This window comes from Pristiophorus japonicus, chromosome 4 (genome assembly GCF_044704955.1).
Source record: "Pristiophorus japonicus isolate sPriJap1 chromosome 4, sPriJap1.hap1, whole genome shotgun sequence".
NCBI classification, from domain to species: Eukaryota; Metazoa; Chordata; class Chondrichthyes; family Pristiophoridae; genus Pristiophorus; species Pristiophorus japonicus.
Genome location: NC_091980.1, coordinates 211,532,618 through 211,554,197, shown reverse-complemented (window position 1 = coordinate 211,554,197; position 21,580 = coordinate 211,532,618). Strand labels below are relative to the sequence as shown.

The 21,580-nt window shown below is 45.4% G+C and overlaps 1 protein-coding gene across 3 annotated transcripts in view; it reads right to left on the bottom strand.

Moving 5' to 3' along the window:
- Nucleotides 1–21,580, bottom strand: part of akap6 (A kinase (PRKA) anchor protein 6) — a 589,551-nt gene that overhangs the window by 105,492 nt on the left and 462,479 nt on the right. For all 3 annotated transcript variants that reach the window (XM_070879057.1, XM_070879059.1, XM_070879058.1), the window contains one exon: nucleotides 20,389–20,613. In XM_070879057.1, coding sequence (XP_070735158.1) covers nucleotides 20,389–20,613 — 225 coding nt within the window. The remainder of the gene's footprint in view (nucleotides 1–20,388; nucleotides 20,614–21,580) is intronic.

Here is a 21,580-nt window from a genome sequence, read left to right as displayed (position 1 = left end):
GGAGCTACTCGATTAGCCCCCCTCGGCGGACTCTGAGTTAAGGGACTCAGGGGCCTGTTCTCTCTCCCCTGAGAGGGTTCGCGTTCTACAGTCCAGCCTCTAAAAGGCGCCACTCGGTGCACACTATCTGCCGAGTTTGAGTCCTGAGGATGAGTCATCTGCCTAGAACTGCAGGTCGAGGTCATGAATGCCTGTCTCACAGAGATGGCCTTCTGCAGTATGACTGTGGTATCCGCCGACAGTAGCTTATGAAGAAGGCCCTCATGGTCAATTCCACGGACAAAAATGACCCGCAGCACTTCGTTGAGGTGGTTGCTGAAATCACACGGTGCCGCCAGTCTCCTGAGGTCTGTGGCGTATTTCGCGATTTCCTGGCCTTCAGGCCGCCAGTGGGTGTAGAACCGGTGTCTGGTTGTGAGGATGCTCTCCTTGGGCTTGAGTTGCTCATGGATCAGTGTTACAAGCTCCTCGTAAGTCTTAGTCGTTGTCTTCGCTGGTGCCAGCAAGTCCCTGCCGAAGCAATAGCTCTTCGCATATCAGCCAGTGTGGCCGGGTCATCTCCTGCCAGGTCATTTGCAATGTAGAAATGGTCGAGCCTCTCCACAAAGACTTCCCAATCATCACCATCGGTGAACTGCTGCAACATACCAAGGGTAGCCATTTTCGCGTGAAAGTCCGTAATCTCGTTGCCAATTGTTATGTCCTTGGATGCTCTAATGACTCCACGAGGCAATGTGTTGTACTTGAACTGCAGTGACCTTAGTCCTTTATTTGTCAACTCCAGAGCGAGGATCACACCTGGTGGCCTGCCTTTTATACTAGGCCAGGCACACCTGTACAGGTAACCTACAAGTCTACCACTGCTGTGCCTCTGATGGCACACCTTGAAATAGTACTGACAGTAGCCATGTAGGATACATGACAAGATGATTTCAATCCTTGGCTGTGTAGGGCAATTCCTGTCATGGCTGTACATGGAGATTCCTATTCTGGGCTGTAGGTGTGGAGTTTGAGGCAAGAGAAAAAAAACAATGGCTTCAATCTTCCCAATGTTTAGCTAGAGAAACCTGCAGCTCATCTAGGACCGGATGTCGGACAAATAGTCTTTTAGCACAGAGACAGTGGAGGGGTTAAGAGCGGTGATGCAGAAGTAGTGCTGGGTGTTAGTGTACATGTGGAAGCTGGCCTCACGTCTACCGATAATGTCACCAAGAAGAGATACATGTAGATAGGCAAAAGGAGGGGTCCAAATTTGGGGGACTCCTTGGGGAACTCCAGTTTTAATAGTGTAGAGTGCAAAGAAAAGCCATTGATTGAGATCCTCCAGCTACAGTCAGATAGGTAAAAGTGAAACAAGTGAGGACAGTACACCCAAGTTGGATAATGAAAGAGAGGTGTTGGAGGAAGATGGTAGAGAAGGACTTGGAAGGAAAACGAATCATGGTCATAGTCACATTGAATGTCATTTGTCACTTTGGATAGGGCCATTTTGGTGAGGTGGGAGAGGTGGCAACCTGATTAGAGAGATTAAAACTGGAATTTATTGGGAAAAGTGGGCATGGATCTGGGAAGTTGGAGGTAAGGGGACATATTTAGCGAGGATAGGGAAACCAAGGGTGTTTTTTTGAAAGGGCCAAAAAAAGAAGTGGATGGTCAAGATTTTAATGAGAATATGGTCAAAGGAGCAGGAGACGGTCTCACAGTCGAGATGAGCTTGGTGAGGTTGGTGGGGGTTGTCTCGAGAGGTTGGTAATTGAAGCAGCACATGCACAACGATAGATATGTACGCCACTTAAGCTCTAGATATACACAGCTTTCCTTCATTTTTATTGACAGATAAACATCAGTCCTTTAAGATTCTCCTTAAAACCCACCTCTTTGTACAACCCATTGGTCACCTATCCTCCTTTGACTCGACATGGATTTTCCTCACACGTCGGTGAAGTAGCCTGGGAAACTTTATTACTTTCAAGCTCAATATAAATGAAGTTGTTGTTGCTGTCTTGAGGCAGAAGAGGGTGTTTGTTATCACCTGCCTATTTTTCTTCCTCATCAGCAGTGGCCGAAGCGAGCATCAGGGCTTGTTTCAGGACCCAAGTGGGCCAGCAGGTCTACCATGATTCCAGGATCATCCAGAAGAAAGGTCAACGGTAAACAAGAAAGGTCTGGGGCCAGATTTTGTTGGAGCATCTTGCAGCCTGCCCCATAAGCTAGACTGGCTCAGGCACATTTAGGTTTAAAAAATTTTGCCCACAAAGTTGCCTGGAGGTGCGAGCTGATAATGGCGCAGCGAGGAAATAAGGATAAAAAATTGCAGGGCTACGGGACGAGCTGAAGAATTTCTACAGGCATATAAAAAGGAAAAGAGTGGCTAAAGTAAATGTTGGTCCCTTCGAGGATGAGACTGGGAAATTAGTGATGGGGAGCATGGAGATGGCAAAAACTCTGAACAAATATTTTGTATCAGTCTTTACGGTAGAGGACACAAAAAATATCCCAACAGTGGATAGTCAAGGGGCTATCGGGGGGCGGGGGCAGGGAGAAGGAATTTAACACAATCACAATCACTGAGGAGGTGATACTCAGTAAGATAATGGGACTAAAGGCGGATAAATCCCCTGGACCTGATGGCTTCCATTCTAGGGTTTTAAGAGAAGTAGCGGCAAGGATAGTGGATGCATTGGTTGTAATTTACCAAAATTCCCTGGATTCTGGGGAGGTCCCAGCAGATTGGAAAACTGCAAATGTAACGCCCCTATTTAAAAAAGGAGGCAGACAAAAAGCAGGAAACAATAGACCAGTTAGCCTAACATCTGTCATTGGGAAAATGTTGGAGTCCATTATTAAAGAAGCAGTAGCAGGACATTTGGAAAACCATAATTCGGTCAGGCAGAGTCAGCATGGATTTATGAAGGGGAAGTCATGTTTGACAAATTTGCTGGAATTCTTTGAGGATGTAACGAACAGGGTGGATCAAGAGGAACCAGTGCATGTGGTGTATTTGAACTTCCAGAAGGCATTTGACAAGGTGCCGCATAAAAGGTTACTGCACAAGATAAAAGTTCACTGAGTTGGGGTAATATATTAGTATGGATAGAGGATTGGCTAACGAACAGAAAACAGAGAGTTGGGATAAATGGTTCATTCTCTGGTTGGCAACCAGTAACTAGTGGGGTGCCACAGGGATCAGTGGTGGGACCCCAACTATTTACAATCTATACTAACGACTTGGATGAAGGGACCGAGTGTAACGTAGCCAAGTTTGTTGACGATACAAAGATGGGAGGAAAAGCAATATGCGAGGAGGACACAAAAAACCTGCAAAAGGACACAGACAGACTAAGTGAGTGGGCAAAATTTTGGAGTATAATGTTGGAAAGTGTGAGGTTGTGCACTTTGGCAGAAAAAAAATCGAAGAGCAAGTTATCATTTAAATGAAGAAAAATTGCAAAGTGCTGCAGTACAGCGGGACCTGGGGGTCCTGGTGCATGAAACACAAAAGGTTAGTATACAGGTACAGTAAGTGATCAGGAAGGCCAATGGAATCTTGGCCTGTATTGCAAAGGGGATGGAGTATAAAAGCAGGCAAGTCTTGCTACAGTTATGCAGGGTTTTGGTGAGGCCACACCTGGAATACTGCGTGCAGTTTTGGTTTCCGTATTTAAGAAAGGATATACTTGCTTTGAATTTATAATGGGGAACAAAGAAATGGCAGACCAATTGAACAAATACTTTGGTTCTGTCTTCACGAAGGAAGACACAAATAACCTTCCGAATGTACTGGGGGATAGTGGGTCTAGTGAGAAGGAGGAACTGAAGGATATCCTTATTAGGCGGGAATCTGTGTTAGGGAAATCGATGGGATTGAACGCCGATAAATCCCCAGGGCCTGATAGTCTGCATCCCAGAATACTTAAGGAAGTGGTCCTAGAAATAGTGGATGCATTGGTGATCATTTTCCAACAGTCTATCGACTCTGGATCAGTTCCTATGGACTGGAGGGTAGCTAATGTAACACCATTTTTTTTAAAAAAGGAGGGAGAGCGAAAACGGGTAATTATAGACCAGTTAGCCTGACATCAGTAGTGGGGAAAATGTTGGAATCAATCATTAAGGATGAAATAGCAGTGCATTTGGAAAGCAGTGACAGGATCGGTCCAAGTCAGCATGGATTTATTAAAGGAAAATCATGCTTGACAAATCTTCTGGAATTTTTTGAGGATGTAACTAGCAGAGTGGTCAAAGGAGAACCAGTGGATGTGGTGTATTTGGACTTTCAAAAGGCTTTTGACAAGGACCCGCACAGAGATTTGTTGCGTATCTGTAAGCATGCACTCCCATATTCCGCCACCAGGGAGTGAATCCCCTGAAGTCCCAAGGGATCCCAGCATCCCTTGGGAGCACTGTATATAAACCGGCCCCTTAGGCCTGTTCCTCACTCTGGAGTGTCTTAATAAAGACTGAGGTCACTGTTACTTTAACCTCACTGTGTGCAGTTTCATCTGTGTTCGGAACACAATAAGATTGGTGTGCAAAATCAAAGCGCATGGTATTGGGGGTAATGTACTGACATGGATAGAGAACCGGTTGGCAGACAGGAAGCAGAGAGTTGGGATAAACGGGTCCTTTTCAGAATGGCAGGTAGTGACTAGTGGAGTGCCACAGGGCTCAGTGCTGGACCCCAGCTTTTTACAATATACATTAACGATTTAGATGAAGGAATTGAGTGTAATATCTCCAAGTTTGCAGACAACACGAAACTGGGTGGCAGTGTGAGCTGTGAGGAGGACGCTAAGAGACTGCAGGGTGACTTGGACAGGGTAGGTGAGTGGGAAAATGCATGGCAGATGCAGGATAATGTGGATAAATGTGAGGTTATCCATTTTGGGGGCAAAAACATGAAGGCAGAATATTATCTGAATGGTGGCAGATTAGGAAAAGGGGAGGTGCAACGAGACCTGGGTGTCATGGTTCATCAGTCATTGAAAGTTGGCATGCAGGTACAGCAGGCGGTGAAGAAGGCAAATGGTATGTTGGCCTTTATCGTTAGGGCATTGAGTATAGGAGCAGGGAGGTCTTATTGCAGTTGTATAGGACCTTAGTGAGGCCTCACCTGGAATATTGTGTTCAGTTGTGGTCTCCTAATCTGAGGAAGGACGTTCTTGCTATTGAGGGAGTGCAGCGAAGGTTCACCAAACTAATTCCAGGGAAGGCTGGACTGTCATATGAGGAGAGACTGGATCAACTGGGCCTTTATTCACTGGAGTTTAGAAGGATGAGTGGGGATCTCATAGAAACGTATAAGATTCTGACGGGACTGGACAGGTTAGATGTGGGAAGAATGTTCCCAATGTTCGAGAAGTCCAGAACCAGGGGACATAGTCTTAGGATAAGGGGTAGGCCATTTAGGACTGAGATGAGGAGAAACTTCTTCACTCAGAGAGTTGTTAACTTGTGGAATTCCCTGCCGCAGAGAGTTGTTGATGCCAGTTCATTGGATATATTCAAGAGGGAGTTAGATATGGCCCCTATGGCTAAGGGGATCAAGGGGTATGGAGAGAAAGCAGGAAAGGGGTACTGAGGGAATGATCAGCTATGATCTTATTGAATGGCGGTGCAGGCTCGAAGGGCCAATGGCCTACTCCTGCACCTATTTTCTATGTTTCTATGTTTCTATGAGGCAGTTCAGAGAAGGTACACTAGGTTGATTCCGGAGATGAGGGGGTTGACTTATGAGGAAAGGTGGAATAGGTTGGACCTCTACTCATTGGAATTCAGAAGAATGAGAGGTGATCATATCGAAATGTATAAGATTATGAGCGGGCCTGACAAGGTGGATGCAGAGAGGATGTTTCCACAGATAGGGGAGACTAGAACTAGGGGGCGTAATCTTAGAATAAGGGACCGCCCATTTAAAACTGAGATGAGCAGGAATTTCTTCTTTCAGAGGGTTGTAAATCTGTGGAATTCTCTGCCTCAGAGAGCTGTGGAAGCTGGGTCATTGAATAAATTTAAGACAGAGACAGACAGTTTGTTAACCAATAAGGGAATAAGGGTTTATGGGGAGCGGGCAGGGAAGTGGACCTGATCAGATCAGCCACGATCGTATTAAATGATGGAGCAGGCTCAATGGGCCGTATGGCCTACTCCTGCTCCTATTTTTTATGTTTTTATGTTCTAAGTGCTCTTACAGAGAACCGGCATGGGTTCGGTGGGCCAAACGGCTTCTTTTTGTGCTGTAACCAATCTATAAATCTATTAGGATGGAAAAAGTGCATCTGAGACCTTGGTGAACAATGGGACAGACAGTGTATTTGCTTAACCAATGGGATTTAAGGATTGAGAAATAAACAGAGCAAAGACCGAAAAGGAAGGTGAATTCGAATGGGGAAATTCAATGTCAAATCAGGTACAGAAAGAAAAATAAAGAGAGGGAAAGAAATATTTGATTAAGAGAGAAAAAAAAGGATTGCAAAGGAATATTAAGAAAACAAAAATTTGAATTTAAAATTTGACATTTTTAAAATCTGCTAAAACCATTCACAACCTGATGGAATGGGACTCCACATTTATAGTTGTTCATTTTCTGGGCAAGAGAGGATGATTGGCAGTTATTAACAATTATCATGTTGTTGAAAGGGTACTTTTATTGTTAATTAGAAGACTTAACTTTCTGTGGGTGAGTTTAATGGGCAATTAATGTGAAAATGCAGCAACTTCAGGAAAATCACAGGGAGGTTAAGCGCAAGGTACCATTTTCAAGAAGTTAACAGTGGAGCGGTGCAAATCAGCCAGGAACTTGTGGCGATTCACAATTCACGGGGTTTCTCTTCTTCATTACAAGGCGCTGGCTGATTTTTGCATTAATAAAGGCGTGCATTATTCAGGCGCCATTATTTTTTCAGCAAAATCTGGCCCCTGGTTCTGCAGGATTCTCCCCAGGCCTTGGGGCTTTCTGCCTGCAATTATGTTCCTTTTTTCGCCCTCCAATTCAAGTGCAAGCTGCTATCAGGGGGTGTGCTGGGAGTATGTAATATCTTCAAGTTTGCAGATGACACTAAGCTGGGTGACAGGGTGAGCTGTGAGGAGGATGCTAAGAGGCTGCAGGATGACTTGGACAGGTTAGGTGAGTGGGCAAATGCATGGCAGATACAGTATAATGTGGATAAATTTGAGGTAGCAAAAACAGCGAGGCAGAATATTATCTGAATGGTGACAGATTAGGAAAAGGGGAGGTGCAGCGAGACCTGGGTGTCATTGTACATCAGTCATTGAAAGTTGGCATGCAGGTGCAGCCAGCCGTGAGGAAGGCAAATGTCATGTTGGCCTTCATAGCGAGAGGAGGTCTTACTGCAGTTGTACAGGGCCTTGGTGAGGCCACACCTTGAATATTGTGTACAGTTTTGGTCTCCTAATCTGAAGAAGGACATTCTTGCTATTGAGGGAGTGCAGCGAAGGTTCACCAGACTGATTCCTGGGATAGAAGAATGAGAGGGGATCTCATAGAAACATATAAAGTTCTGATGGGATTGGATAGGTTAGATGCAGGAAGAATTTTCCCGATGTTGGAGAAGTCCAGAACCAGGGGTCACAGTCTAAGGATGAGGGGCAAGCCATTTAGGACCGAGCGGAGGAGAAACGTCTTCACACAGAGAATTGTGAACCTGTGGAATTCTCTACCACAGAAGGTTGTTGAGGCCAGTTCGTTAGATGTATTCAAAAGGGAGTTAGATGTGGCCCTTACGGCTAAAGGGATCAAGGGGTATGGAGAGAAAGCAGGAATGGGGTACTGAAGTTGCATGATCAATCATGATCATATTGAATTGTGATGCAGGCTTGAAGGGCCGAATGGCCTACTCCTGCACCTATTTTCTATGTTTCTATGTCCGAGCTATATAAATAGCCCAGGCCAGGTGCACACTCCCTGTTGCAAGTGCAGGCATATGCTTCACCTATCAAGTACCCAGCAAGGTCCCAAAGAGAAAAATCGGCCCTATCATGTCACTGATTATTCAGAACTTCATTCAGTTAAACATTGGCAAAACCAAAATTATTCTGTTCCTTTAAAGCAAGAAATAATTTGCATTTATATAGCATCGTATTATGTCTTTCAGGATATCCTAAAACACTTCACAACAAATTACTCTGAAATGCTATGTATGTGAAAGCAGCAACCATTTTGCACACACCAAGGTCACAAAGAACAATGAGATGAATTGATCAGTTAATCTACTTTTTGGTGGTGTAACTTGAAAAAGGAATATTGGCAAGGACATCTGCTCTTCAAATAGTGCCATGGGATCTTAAATGTCTGCTTGAATAGGCATACTGGATCTCATTTTAATATTTAATCTGATAAATGCAGCTCGGACATAGAAATGCACAGAAATTATAACATGGAAACTGGCCATTCGACCCAACCAGTTCATGTCGACATTTACCCACCACGTCAGCAATTAGTTTTAATCACACTTACCCACTCTGTTCCCATACACCTTCAACCCCTCTTCCTTCAGCCACCTATGTCCAACCTAATCTTGGATGTTGACACAGTTTCTGCCTCAACCATTAACCTCACACTCTCCAGCCTTCTGTTCTAAATCTCTTAAATGTAATCTTGTATCTATGGCTCCTCGTTCTTGACCCGTCAACTACTGGAAATAGTCTGCTTCTATCTACCCCATCCCATCCTTTCATAATTAAAAAAAAACTTCTATTATATTGCCCTGTAATTTGTGTTGTTTTATTGAAAAGATCTAACTTTTCAAGTCTTTCTTTGTGTTATATATGCAGACTATAGATATACTCTCCGTGTAATCACTGTATAGTTGCATAAGATGGAGACTTGTTACCTGATGTACTGTCAATAAGGTTTACACTGTGTATATAATATGCTGGCACCATTAGAGGGTGCAACTGGTGGAGACCTGGGTTTCCTGCCCCTGTGGCAGAGGTTGTCCACCAGAGGGAACTGCGGTGGGAGACCCGAGGGTCACCTGCATAGGTGTGCAGGGTCCAGTATAAAAGACTGCCCACCATGCTTGTGCCTCAGTCTGTAGTTACGAATAAGGACCAAGTCCACTACAGTTTGAGTACAACACATTGCCTCGTGGAGTCATTCATAAGTGCATTACAGACATAACAACTGGCAATGAGAAAACAGACTTTCATGCGATCATGGCTACCTTTGGCACACTAAAAGACTTCGCAGAGAGTGATGGTTGGGATGCCTTCACGGAAAGGTTCGAGCAATATTTTGTGGCAAACGACCTGGCAGGGTAGACGGACACATTGGCGGAGAAGAACAAGGCTCTACTGCTGACCAGTTGTGGGCCGGAGGTCTACCGCCTCATCAGGGACTTGCTGGCACCCATGAAGGCCAAGGATAAGACATACGATAGCTGACTGTACTAATTTGTGACCAACTAAAACCAAAACAGAGCATCCTCACGGCCAGGCACAGATTCTACACTCATCGCAAACCTGAGGGCCAGGAGACTGCAAAATATGCTGCCACCTCAGGAGACTTGTGGCACCGTGTGATTTCGGCACGCACCTCAACGAAGCATTGGAGACATCTTTGTTATGGGAATTGGCCATGAGGGCCTCCTTCACAAGCTGTTATCTGCTGACACCACAGTCAACCTGCAGAAGGCCATCAGCATCAGTCAGGCGTTCATGACCTCGACCTGCAGCACCAAGCAAATTATTCATCCTGTGGACTCAAACCCGGCAAGTACTGTACACAGAATGGTGCCTTTCACAGGCAAGACTATAGAAGGTGGCTCTGCCTAGGGCAGAGTGCACAGACCTCAGGGTTCAAGAACTGAGAGTCTGCCGAGAGGTGCTAATCGAGTCGCACCATGCTGGCATTGTGGAGGAAACCATAGTGCTCACCAGTGTCAGTTTGCTGAGTACATATGCAAAGCCTATAACATGAAAGGCCACCTCCAGCACATGTGTCAAAGAAATACGACTCACCGTCTAGCAGAGGAGTCGGTAGATGATTTTGATGATTTGGCCAGAGAGGCAGCTCAGCCCCAAGAGAAGTGTATGGAGTGTATACCTGCATCACCGATTGTCCTCCAGTGAAGATGGAAGTTGAGATAAATAGCGTTCCAGTCTTCATGGAAGTGGACATGGGAGCGAGCCAGACAGTGATGAGCCAGGATGCCTTCAAGAGGCTATGGAACGAAAAACGACCCGAGCTGGTTCCAGTACAGGAAAAGTTGCGCACCTACACCAAGGAGCTGATCCCAGTCTTTGGTAGTGTGGATGTAAGTGTAATCCATAATGGCGTGGTGCACAAGTTACCTCTGTGGATTGTTGCAGGTGATGGTCCAATGCTACTCGGAAGAAGGTGGATGGGGAAGATCCAGTGGAAATGGGAAGACCTCTTCACTCCAGCAATCGATGTCCCCCGTACTCATAGGCAGAGCAAAACCTCACCTTCACTTGGGCCAGGCACCAGAGAACAGACCAGCGCAGCACCTGAGGCACAGACCGTCCATCACGACTGTGTGGCAATGATCCGACCGGAACGACCTAAAAGTACCTTCCCGGCTCCAGTGACAGGACTTCTGGAGAGGAAGATCGAATTCACAGGCACTCTTCCAGCTTTTGTGGCTGAATCGCAGGAGAGAAGGATCAAGGCAGTCGACCTCGAGGACAAAGGCAAGATGGCGTCCCTGCTGCAGCGAGGTGCAGTGTGGCTGAAAAAAAGTTGGCCGCGGCCATATCACAAGGTGCAACGCTGAGGGACCAACATGTGGTGTCTAACAAAGGATTTGATTGGAGTAAAGCTAGCAGGGTTCTCTTAAAGGAGACCTGCAATCAACTGAACTTAGAGACATTGTATGCATGGCAATCAATGTAACAAGCCGATTAAGATTGTCAACAAAATGTTGTTGTGAGATGTCGGTACTATTCCTAATGTAAAGAACAAAATGTTCTTGCGAGATGTCAGCAATAGAGTGTCCCCAAACGTAGCAAACGAGCGAATTCAGGAGGGAAAGGCACTGATCCTGATACCCTGCTCCAGGTCTATCCCACGCTGCGGGCACCCGACGGCACTATTCGTCACGGACCTGGAAACGAAAACGGTGCTGTTGCCCACCACCCGGGTGGAGACGGTGCAGCCCCCAGACCCAGTCACTGCCTCGGCCATGTCCGGGAGCGAAAGGTCAGAACCAATGAGTTCCCAAAAGGGGACCTGGAACAGCCAGGTTCCCAACACGGTTAGAGAGCAGGCAGAAGATTCTGCAGCCCTTAAAGGAGGACAGGGAGGCCACACACGTCTGTGGCTCTGCTCACCACGAGGCAACGGCAACGGCCTGTGTCCTGGCTAGGTGAGCGAACCAAGCCCACCCTGCTACAGGGTGCACAGCACCGCTATCAGACGACCAGGACCCCGTCCGGTTTCTCTGGAACATGCGTCCTCGCATACCTACCTCAGTAATTACCATGACTGAACCATGAATGCAACCGACCCAATCATGGTGCACGACCGCAAAATGTAACGAATGTAAGTCACTGAACCAAGGTGTCACGATACAAACTGTAACTTCCTTTCTTTGTAATTGCACTGTTAATGTAATGGGCCTGCTGCATGATCTCGCTTTGGGGGGGCGGGGGAAATGGATGTGTGCAGCCATGGACACACATATGGATCACACCCAGAACCCACTGGAACCTCCACTGCATCATTGAACCATCCAAACTGATAACTGTAAAGTCCTGTCCCCTCAGTACAGATTCACACGAGGCACGTAGTGAAGTCAAGGTCACTCTGGACCTGCACCTTTATTTCACAGCTCTGGAATGCTGCACTTGCCTGAGACCTGTCCTTATATACCTGTCTCTTGCAAGTGCACCCCTGGTGGTAAGGTATGCTGGTGGTTACAGGTCATATCTTATTACAGTCATGTATAGCATGTTCGGATACAGTTATATATAATAATGTAAGATACATGACATCACCCTCCCCCAAGGTCTTATTGTCTTCATAGGTTCAGTCTCTCAGGTGGTCTACGCTCTCGCGTGGAGCGTCTTAGTTGTGGTTCAGTTGTTTGCCTTGGTGCCTGTTTTTCTTTGGGTGTGGTTGCTGGTATCTTGCCTGGGCTGTCTGTTTCAATTGGTGTGATTGTTGTTGACTCGCCTGGGCTGTCTGTTGGGATTACCCTTTCCTCAAGTTGTTCCCTTTGTCTGTCCACCAGGTGTGGTGCGAGTTCCACATTGTCGTCTGCCTCTGGTTCCGCAGTGTTGTTGGTAAATCTGCTTTTGACTTGGTCTACATGCCTCCGGCAGGTTTTGCCATTGTCCATTTGTACTACCAGTAGCCTGTTTCCTTCCTTGCTCGTTACTGTCCCTGTAAGCCATTTGGGACCCCTGCCATAGTTTAGTACAAACACTTTGTCCCCTATCTCATTCCATCTCCCCCTCGAATTTCTGTCATGGTACTCAGTCAGCTTATGGCGCTTTGCCTCAACGATTTCGTGCATGTCTGGGAGGATTAATGAGAGCCTTGTTTTTAAAGTCCTTTTCATCAACAGTTGCGCGGGGGGGATCCCAGTCAATGAGTGCGGACGAGATCTGTATGCCAGCAGCAGTCACGACAGGCGACCCTGCAGCGTGGGGCCTTGGATTTTAAGCATGCCTTGTTTAATGATTTGCACTGCTCTCTCCGCCTGGCCATTGAAGGCCGGCTTGAACGGTGCCGTCTTGACGTGATTTATGCCATGGTCAATTATAAAGTCTTGAAATTCTGCGCTGGTGAAGCACGGATCATTGTCACTGACCAATATGTCTGGGATTCCGTGCGTTGCAAACATGGTTGCGAGGATCTCCACAGTGGTGGAGGTTGTGCTCAAGTTTTAAATGGTGCGTTCGATCCACTTTGAAAATGCATCTACAACTATGAGGAACATTTTGCCCATGAATGGGCCCGCATAGTCTACGTGCACCCGCGACCACGGTTTGGTAGGCCAGGGCCAGGGGCTCAGTGGAGCCTCCCTGGGGGCATTGCTGAGATGGGCACAAATGGTGCACCTTCTGACGCAGAGCTCCAAGTCCGCATCAATACCAGGCCACCAGACATGGGATCGGGCTATGGCCTTCATGAGAACGATCCCCGGGTGCTCGCGGTGGAGCTCCCGGACAAATGCCTCTCTGCCTCGCAGAGGCATGACTACTCGGCTGCCCCACATCAGGCAGTCTGCTTGTAGTGATAGCTCATGCATGCGCCTGTGAAAGGGTTTTAATTCCTCGGGACAGGTATCGCGAGCCTCTGCCCAGTCACCGGTTAGGACACATCTTTTTACTAAGGATAACGTGGGGTCGCTGGCCATCCAGGCTCTGATTTGGCGAGCCGTCATGGGCGAACCTGTGGTCTCAAAGGCATTGATTGCCAAGACTATCTCACAATCCTGTTCGTCAGACCCTTCCGTGGTCGCCAGGGGTAGCCTGCTGAGCGCGTCGGCACAGTTGTCTGTGCCTGGTCTGTGCCTTATGGTATAGTCATAGGACGCCAGCATGAGTGCCCACCGTTGAATTCACGCCGACGCGTTGGCGTTTATTGCCTTGCTCTCGGATAGGAGGGACGTGAGGGGCTTGTGGTCGGATTCTAACGTGAACTTGGCCCCGAAAAGGTATTGGTGCATCTTTTTGACACCGTACACGCACGCGAGCGCCTCCTTCTCGACCATTCCGTACCCACGCTCCGCCCGCGAAAGTGACCTGGAGGCATAAGCTATGGGTTGTAATTTACCCGCACTACTGACATGTTGCAAAACGCACCCGACCCCATACGCTGACGCATCGCATGTGAGAACTAGCTTTTTACCTGGATCAAAGAAAGTGAAAACACTGTTGGAACACAGAAGTTTGCATGCCTTATTGAAGGCGCGTTCCTGGGCGTCCCCCCAAAAACCAATCGCACCCCTTCCTGAGTAGCACGTGGAGAGGCTCCAGCAGCGTGCTTAAGTTCTGCATAAAGTCCCCAAAGTAATTGGGTAGCCCGAGAAAGGCGCGCAGTGCTGAGACATTCCGGGGCCTGGGTGCCAGGCGAATTGCTCCTGTGTTGGACTCTGTTGGGCGGATTCCATCAACAGCAATCCTTCTGCCCAAAAATTCAACCTCGGGTGCGAGAAACAGGCACTTGGATTTCTTGACTCGTAGGCCTACCCGATCCAACCGCTTTCGTACTTCCTCCAAATTACGGAGATGGGAGTCAGTGTCCCTGCCCGTGATAAGTATGTCGTCTTGAAATACAACCGTCCCCGGGATGGACTTGAGCAGACTCTCCATGTTGCGTTGGAATATGGCAGCTGCCGACCTGATGCCAAATGGGCATCGATTATACATGAAAAGGCCTCGATGTTTGTTGATGGTGGTGAGTAGCTTGGATTCCTCGGTCAATTCTTTCATCATATACACAGATGTGTGGTCTAATTTTGAGAAAAATTTACCTCCAGTCAATGTGGCAAATAAGTTCTCCGCTCTGGGCAGTGGGTACTGGTCCTGTAGGGAGACTCTGTTTATGGTAGATTTGTAGTCCCCACAGATTCGTATGGATCCATCAGGCTTCATGACTGGGACGATGGGACTTGCCCAGTCACTAAATTCAACGGGTAATATAATGCCTTCCCGCAGAAGCCTGTCTAGTTCGTGTTCAATCTTTTCCCTCATCATATAGGGTACAGCTCTGGCCTTGTCATGGACCGGTCAAGCATCCTGTGTGATGTAGATTTTGACTTTGGCCCCTTTGAAAGTGCCCACACCTGGCTGAAAGAGATGTTCAAATCACTTTATAACTGTTGAGCAGGAGGTCCGTTCCTCTAATGACATGGCATGGACATCATCCCATTTCCAGTTTAGTTTTGCCAGCCAGCTTCTCCCCAGCGGTGCTGGGGGGTCTCCGGGGACAATCCACAGGGGAAGTCGGTTCACTGTCCCTTTGTGTGTGACAGAGAGCATGGCGCTGCCGAGGACTGGTACGATTTCTTTGGTATAAGTCCTTAGTTTGGTGTCGACCCTTGTGAGTTTTGGTCTGTCTCTTTTATGCAGCCACTGTAAAGTCCTGTCCCCTCAGTACCAGACATCTTGGTTCAGTGACTTACATTCGTTACATTTAGCGGTCGTGCACCAGGATTGGGTCAGTTGCATTCATGGTTCAGTCATGGTAATTACTGAGGTAGGAATGCGAGGACGCAGGTTCCAGAGAAACCGGACGGGGTCCTGGTCGTCTGATAGCGGTGCTGTGCCAACATCCCCAGCATTGAAGCACTGACCACACTTGATCAGCTCCGCTGGGCAGGCCACATAGTTCGTGTGCCAGACACGAGACTCCCAAAGCAAGCGCTCTACTCGTAACTCGTCCACGGCAAACGAGCCAAAGGTGGGCAGAGGAAACGTTACAAGGACACCCTCAAAGCCTCCCTGATAAAGTGCAACATCCCCACTGACACTTGGGAGTCCTTGACCATAGACCGCCCTAAGTGGAGGAAGTGCATTTGGGAGGGCGCTGAGCTCCTCGAGTATCATCGCCGAGAGCATGCAGAAATCAAGCGCAGGCAGCGGAAGGAGCGTGCGGCAAACTTGTCCCACCCACCCTTTCCCTCAATGGCTATCTGTCCCACCTGTGACCGAAACTGTGATTCTCGTATTGGACTGTACAGCCACCTAAGAACTCATGTTAGGAGTGGAAGCAAGTCTTCCTCGATCCCGAGGGACTGCCTATGATGGTGATGACAGACATAACACTTTGTATTTGTTTTTCCTCATAACCAACAGCATTCTGGCATCTTCCTTCAGTATTGCATTGAAGTGTCAGTCAAATTTAAATTAGGGAGTTAAAATGGCCTGGGCCTCATGCCAGCTAGCCGGGTCAAGCTTGCTTCTTACCTGTAAGCCCTATGCTCATCTCTCGCCCCAGGTTAGAATCTGAGCTCAAATATCTGCTCAATGAGGAACCTGGTTGAAATGTGTGTTGTTGTAGCTGTTCTCTGTAAGCATACAGGAATCGGCAGAGGTGCCATTTACAATGGTTATAACTTGTAACCCATCTCTCTGAAGGCTCAGTGTTCCATCCTTCCTTTTTCTTCAAAGAGCAGTGGCATACTTGATTTCCTCAGAATGAAAGCATCACATGAACCTCCAGTCACAGAGCGTAAGATCTCGGCTTGCTATGCTGGATATGATGGATGGCTGCTTTCAGAACCCTATCACTATTTACCAGCCACTAGTAAAAGTTGGAACAAAAAAAAATTATAAAAGTTACAAGACCAAAATTTTGGTCCATGCCAGGCTGAAAGCCTGGCAGTTCTATGTATTGGGAGCCGGAAAATAGGGCAGAACCTGGTTCCATCAGGATTCCTCCTGTTTCTTCTGTTATTTTCTGGCAGGAGTGCTGTGGGTGGATCTTCCGTCTGCCCCCACCCCATGTCAAGAGGGCAGGTCTGGGGAAATTTCTGAGTTAACCCAGGAATCTTACCTGGCACACCTTTTATAAGGCCTCAGCAGAACTCACGGGCACTCTTCCTCTGGGAGAGCTGCCTATCAAAATTATTTTTTGCAGCATTAAGTGTATATTATTGTGCAAAGAAAAGCTCTACATTAAAATTATTTTGGGTTGAAGAAATGAAAGCACTCCTGCTCCTATTTTTTAAGTTCTTATTTCTGCCTCAGATCTGAGACCATTCCGACATGCTGTTTGATTAATTTTGTGAATCATTTTTCAAGTCTCTCTCTTCCTTGAAGTATGCATTAATTCTTGTCTTCGAGAACCCGTTCCCCTTCTTCTGACAACACTACTCTGGAATTAGCTGCCAGGAGATTTGCAGTCACCTAGGATGACTTACCCTGTCATTATCTTTCTACCTTTGTGGAGAAGGTTCTTGCCAGTTTATCTCCTCCCTGGACCAGAACCTCAGAGATGGGAAGTCCTAAGTGCAGACTCTCACCTCATTATTCTATAGTATGGGTGCTGATATGCCAATGTGCAGCAACACAATGCGGCCCTGATAAGCAGGTTTTATGAAATAGATAAGAGGTGATAAAATTATATGTTTACATTTCCATTTTACTAAACGAAGGAATCATAGATTTTAGTGGAGTAATATTGAGCAACAGGTTATAAAATGGAAGTATTCTATCATTGAATTTTCAGTTTCTCCAGTGAAAGTCGCATATATGTGGTAAACTAGTAAGTAATTTGTCCCAGTTTTTGGTCAACTAAGCAACTATGGCTCAATACAAGTTGAAAAAAAATCTATCCTGTCCTATTGCAAACATAATGGCTATCTTTCCTCTATTGCTTATTCCATGAATATGATGCGATGATTCATAAATGATGAAATCACAACCAAGTTATGAAGGTTTTGCTCAAGGATGAAATTACTATATGTACTCAATGTATATTCTGTTTATAAATACGTTCCTCTTTGTAATATTTCTATTATTTTCTCCCATTGTCTTGCACTTTTCCAAGACTATGTAATGTACCCAAGGCAAGTAACCTATTCCCAAGCTTCTGCTGATGTTACTCCTGAGACAGCCACCTAGATCGGTGTGAGAGCAGTCCAGAGTGACTCACCGTGATCATTTTCCCTCCTTGTGGGAAAGTATCTTGCCTTCATTCAGTCTACACCTAAAAATATGGCCAAGATTGGTAACTAGGTGCCCGACTGTGCCACATTTTCATTGTCTTAATGAACGACTAAAAAAAATGATTAAGAAAGGAAAGATAGATTATGAAAGTAAACTAGCGCAAAATATAAAAACAGATAACCAAAGTTTCTGTTGGTATATAAAAAGGAAAAGAATGGCTAAAGTAAATGTTGGTCCCTTCGAGGACGAGACCGGGGAATTAGTAATTGGGAGCATGGAGATGGCAGAAACTCTGAACAAATATTTTGTATCAGTCTTTACGATAGAGAAAACTAACAATATTCCAGCAGTGGATAGTCAAGGGGCTATAGGCGGGGGGGGGGGGGGGGGGGAGGAACTTAGCACAGTCACTAAGGAGCTGGTAATCAGTAAGATAATGGGACTAAAGGCAGATAAATCCCCTAGACCTGATGACTTGGATCCTAGGGTCTTAAGAGACGTAGCGGCAGGGATTGTGGATGCATTGGTTGTAATTTACCAAAATTTCCCGGATTCTGGGAAGGTCGAAGGTCCCAGCAGATTGGAAAACTGCAAATGTAACGCCTCTATTTAAAAAAGGAGACAGACAAAAAGCAGGAAACTGCAGACCAGTTAGCCTAACACCTGTGGCTGGGAAAATGTTGGAGTCCATTATTAAAGAAGCTGTAGCAGGACATTTGGAAAAGCAAAATTCGGTCAGGCAGAGTCAGCATGGATTTATGAAGGGGAAGTCATGTTTGACAAATTTGTTGGAGTTCTTTGAGGATGTAACGAACAGGGTGGATAAAGGGGAACCAGTGGATGTGGTGTATTTGGACTTCCAGAAGGCATTTGACAAGGTGCCACATAAAAGGTTACTGCACAAAATAAAAGTTCCCAAGGTTGGGGGTAATATATTAGCAAGGATAGAGGATTGGCTAACTAACAGAGAACAGAGAGGCAGGATAAATAGTTCATTCTCTGGTTGGCAACCAGCAACTAGTGGGGTGCCACAGGGAGCAGTGCTGGATCCCAACTATTTACAATCTATATTAACGACTTGGAAGAAGGGACTGAGTGTAACGTAGCCAAATTTGCTGACGATACAAAGATGGGAGGAAAAGCAATGTGTGAGGAGGACACAAAAAATCTGCAAATGGACATAGACAGGCTAAGTGAGTGGGCAAAAATTTGGCAGATGGAGTATAATGTTGGAAAGTGAGGGATCATGCACTTTGGTGGAAAAAAAAAATCAAAGAGCAAGTTATTATTTAAATGGAGAAAGATTGCAAAGTGTCGCAGTACAGCGGGACCTGGGGGTACTTGTGCATGAAACATAAAAGAATAGTTTGCAGCTACAGCAAGTGATCAGGAAGACCAATGGTATCTTGGCCTTTATTGCAAAGGGGATGGAGTATAAAAGCAGGGAAATCTTGCTACAGCTATATAAGGTATTGGTGAGGCCACACCTGGAATACTGCATGCAGTTTTGGTTTCCATATTTACAAAAGGATATACATGCTTTGGAGGCAGTTCAGAGAAGGTTCACTCGGTTGATTCCGGGGATGAGGGGGTTGACTTATAAGGAAAGGTTGAGTAGGTTGGGCCTCTCCTCATTGGAATTCAGAAGAATGAGAGGTGATCTTATCAAATCATATAAGATTATGAGGGGGCTTGACAAGGTGGATGCAGAGAGGATGTTTCCACTGATGAGGGAGACTAGAGCTAGAGGACATGATCTTAGAATAAGGGGCCGCCCATTTAAAACTGAGATGAGGAGAAATTTCTTCTCTCAGAGGGTTGTAAATCTCTGGAATATCGCTGCCTCAGAGAGCTGTGGAAGCTGGGACATTCAATAAAATTAAAACAGAAATAGATGGTTTCTTAAACGATAAGGGGATAAGGGGTTATGGGGAGCGGGCATGGAAGTGCAGGTGAGTCCATGATCAGCAGGCTCGAGGGGCCATATGGCTTACTCCTGTTCCTATTTCTTATGTTCTTATGTTCTTATGAACTATTACATGATGGATATGCTTTAGTAACCCTCCCACCCATTAGGTATGTGACCTAACTTTTGTTTCACTCCTCATATGATTGGCTGTCCTTGATGGAATGATATATAAAAATTCACAGGGTGTGTCACCCACAAATATTGTTTCTATTATGAGTGAGATAGAGAACAAGTTGGAAGTTTAGCTCTGTGAGGCAATGTAAGCACAAACATTACTTGTTTGACATTGACAAAGATTCAGAAAGTATAGCTGAATCACTTGAATTCTCTGTGGTAAATGTGGTGCCACTGTCATGCATGTCCTGAATATTGGAGCAATATGGCAATTATTGGGGGAAAATAATTTTCAAACTCAATGTTGTCATTCACATTTGGAATATTTTCCTCTCACATGCATGTTAGACAAAGAAGTTTTAATACATAGAGAATGACAGATAACATGGATAGTATCAGATTTTGCTGTATTATGAACTGTTCAGGAAATCACTATCAGAATGCTGCAAAAAAGGGATTTTACTGCAGTTCTTCTATTTTTGTTTCCTAATTTCATAACAAAATCCTTATTATTATTTTTGTGCAACTTGGCAATGTGCCAAACAACCATCTAATGTATCATATTTGTTTGTTTCTTTTGCAACAGCTACTTTTATTTTAGTTTACTACTTACTGCTTTTGTTTGCCATAAAACATCAATGAATTGCCATATGTGTGTACTATAAAAAATGCATTAAAAGGACAATTACGTGGACTGCTACCTTAAAATACTGCAGTTTTTTCTGGGCCTCCATTGTTCCTTCTTTTTCTTGCAGCAGGCAGGAGTTGAAGATGAAAAGCTCGGTATCTCTCATCCAGCCTTTCAGTTCTTTGATCCTGGCCTCCAGCTGCCTCACCAGGCTGTTGCTTTCAGGTGACAGAAGATCACATGTTCCTGCCCCACTCGGCCCCATTACTGTGTCCCGTGTCTTCTCTCCAAGCGTTCTCTGACACGGCAAAAGAAAAACATCAATTAGCTTTACGCACTATGATCATTTTTTTTAAAGAGTAGTATTGACAAATCACCATCTCATTGACATGTGTACTGGCTGGAAAGACCACTATCTTTAAAAGGTCCAATTAAAATCAAGTCTGAAACACAGTTCAGAGTACTTGCTGCATAAATGAAAAAAAAAGAGTATGTTATGTCAAGAAATTTCCAAATTACAGTACTGTGTTAATTAAATTAATTACAATTATCACATAAGTTTAAAAACAACAGAAAGCACATCGAAACTGTCAATTGGATGATAATCCCCATAACTAAACTGGCCAGTTAAAGCACAAGATAGTGTTTGGCAATAGTGTGAGCAATAAATAGTCATTGTGCTGGGTGTGTGTGGGGGGGGGGCTATGGCGCCCAGGCACAATGAAATCATTATATACAAATGATATCAGACTAATCTATTCAAGAAAATGTAGGTGAATATTTCTGGCAATCCAGTTCCCTATACCATGGGAATACTAATAATATAAAGCCTCACAGTGGAATCCACATTTAGCTATTGTTTTCTGCTGTGACAAATTTACCAGCAGCAGCAGACTCAAAACCCTGAGAGGGTCTGTTACAAAAAAAGAATTTATTGCCACTTTTTGTTCAGGAACAGTTTGCAATCATAAATTCTTCATAAGCAGAATACTTCTGAGAATGGTCTGTCTTCATAAATATACGACAGAGGACATCAATTTCATTTAATTCACAATTTGTGGCAGCACAGCAGATGCCAATGCCTTTCTTGATAGGGTTGTTTAATATGCAATTGAGATGGAGTAATGTGCAGCACAGGGAACAAAATTTCTTGGATTAAACTCTATGCACCACTGATATTTTATTTTATCATTTTCTGTGTCAGACTGTTCACTTCAGATGAAAGCAATATTAAATTCTTTCCCATTTTATTTTTAACTCTTTCT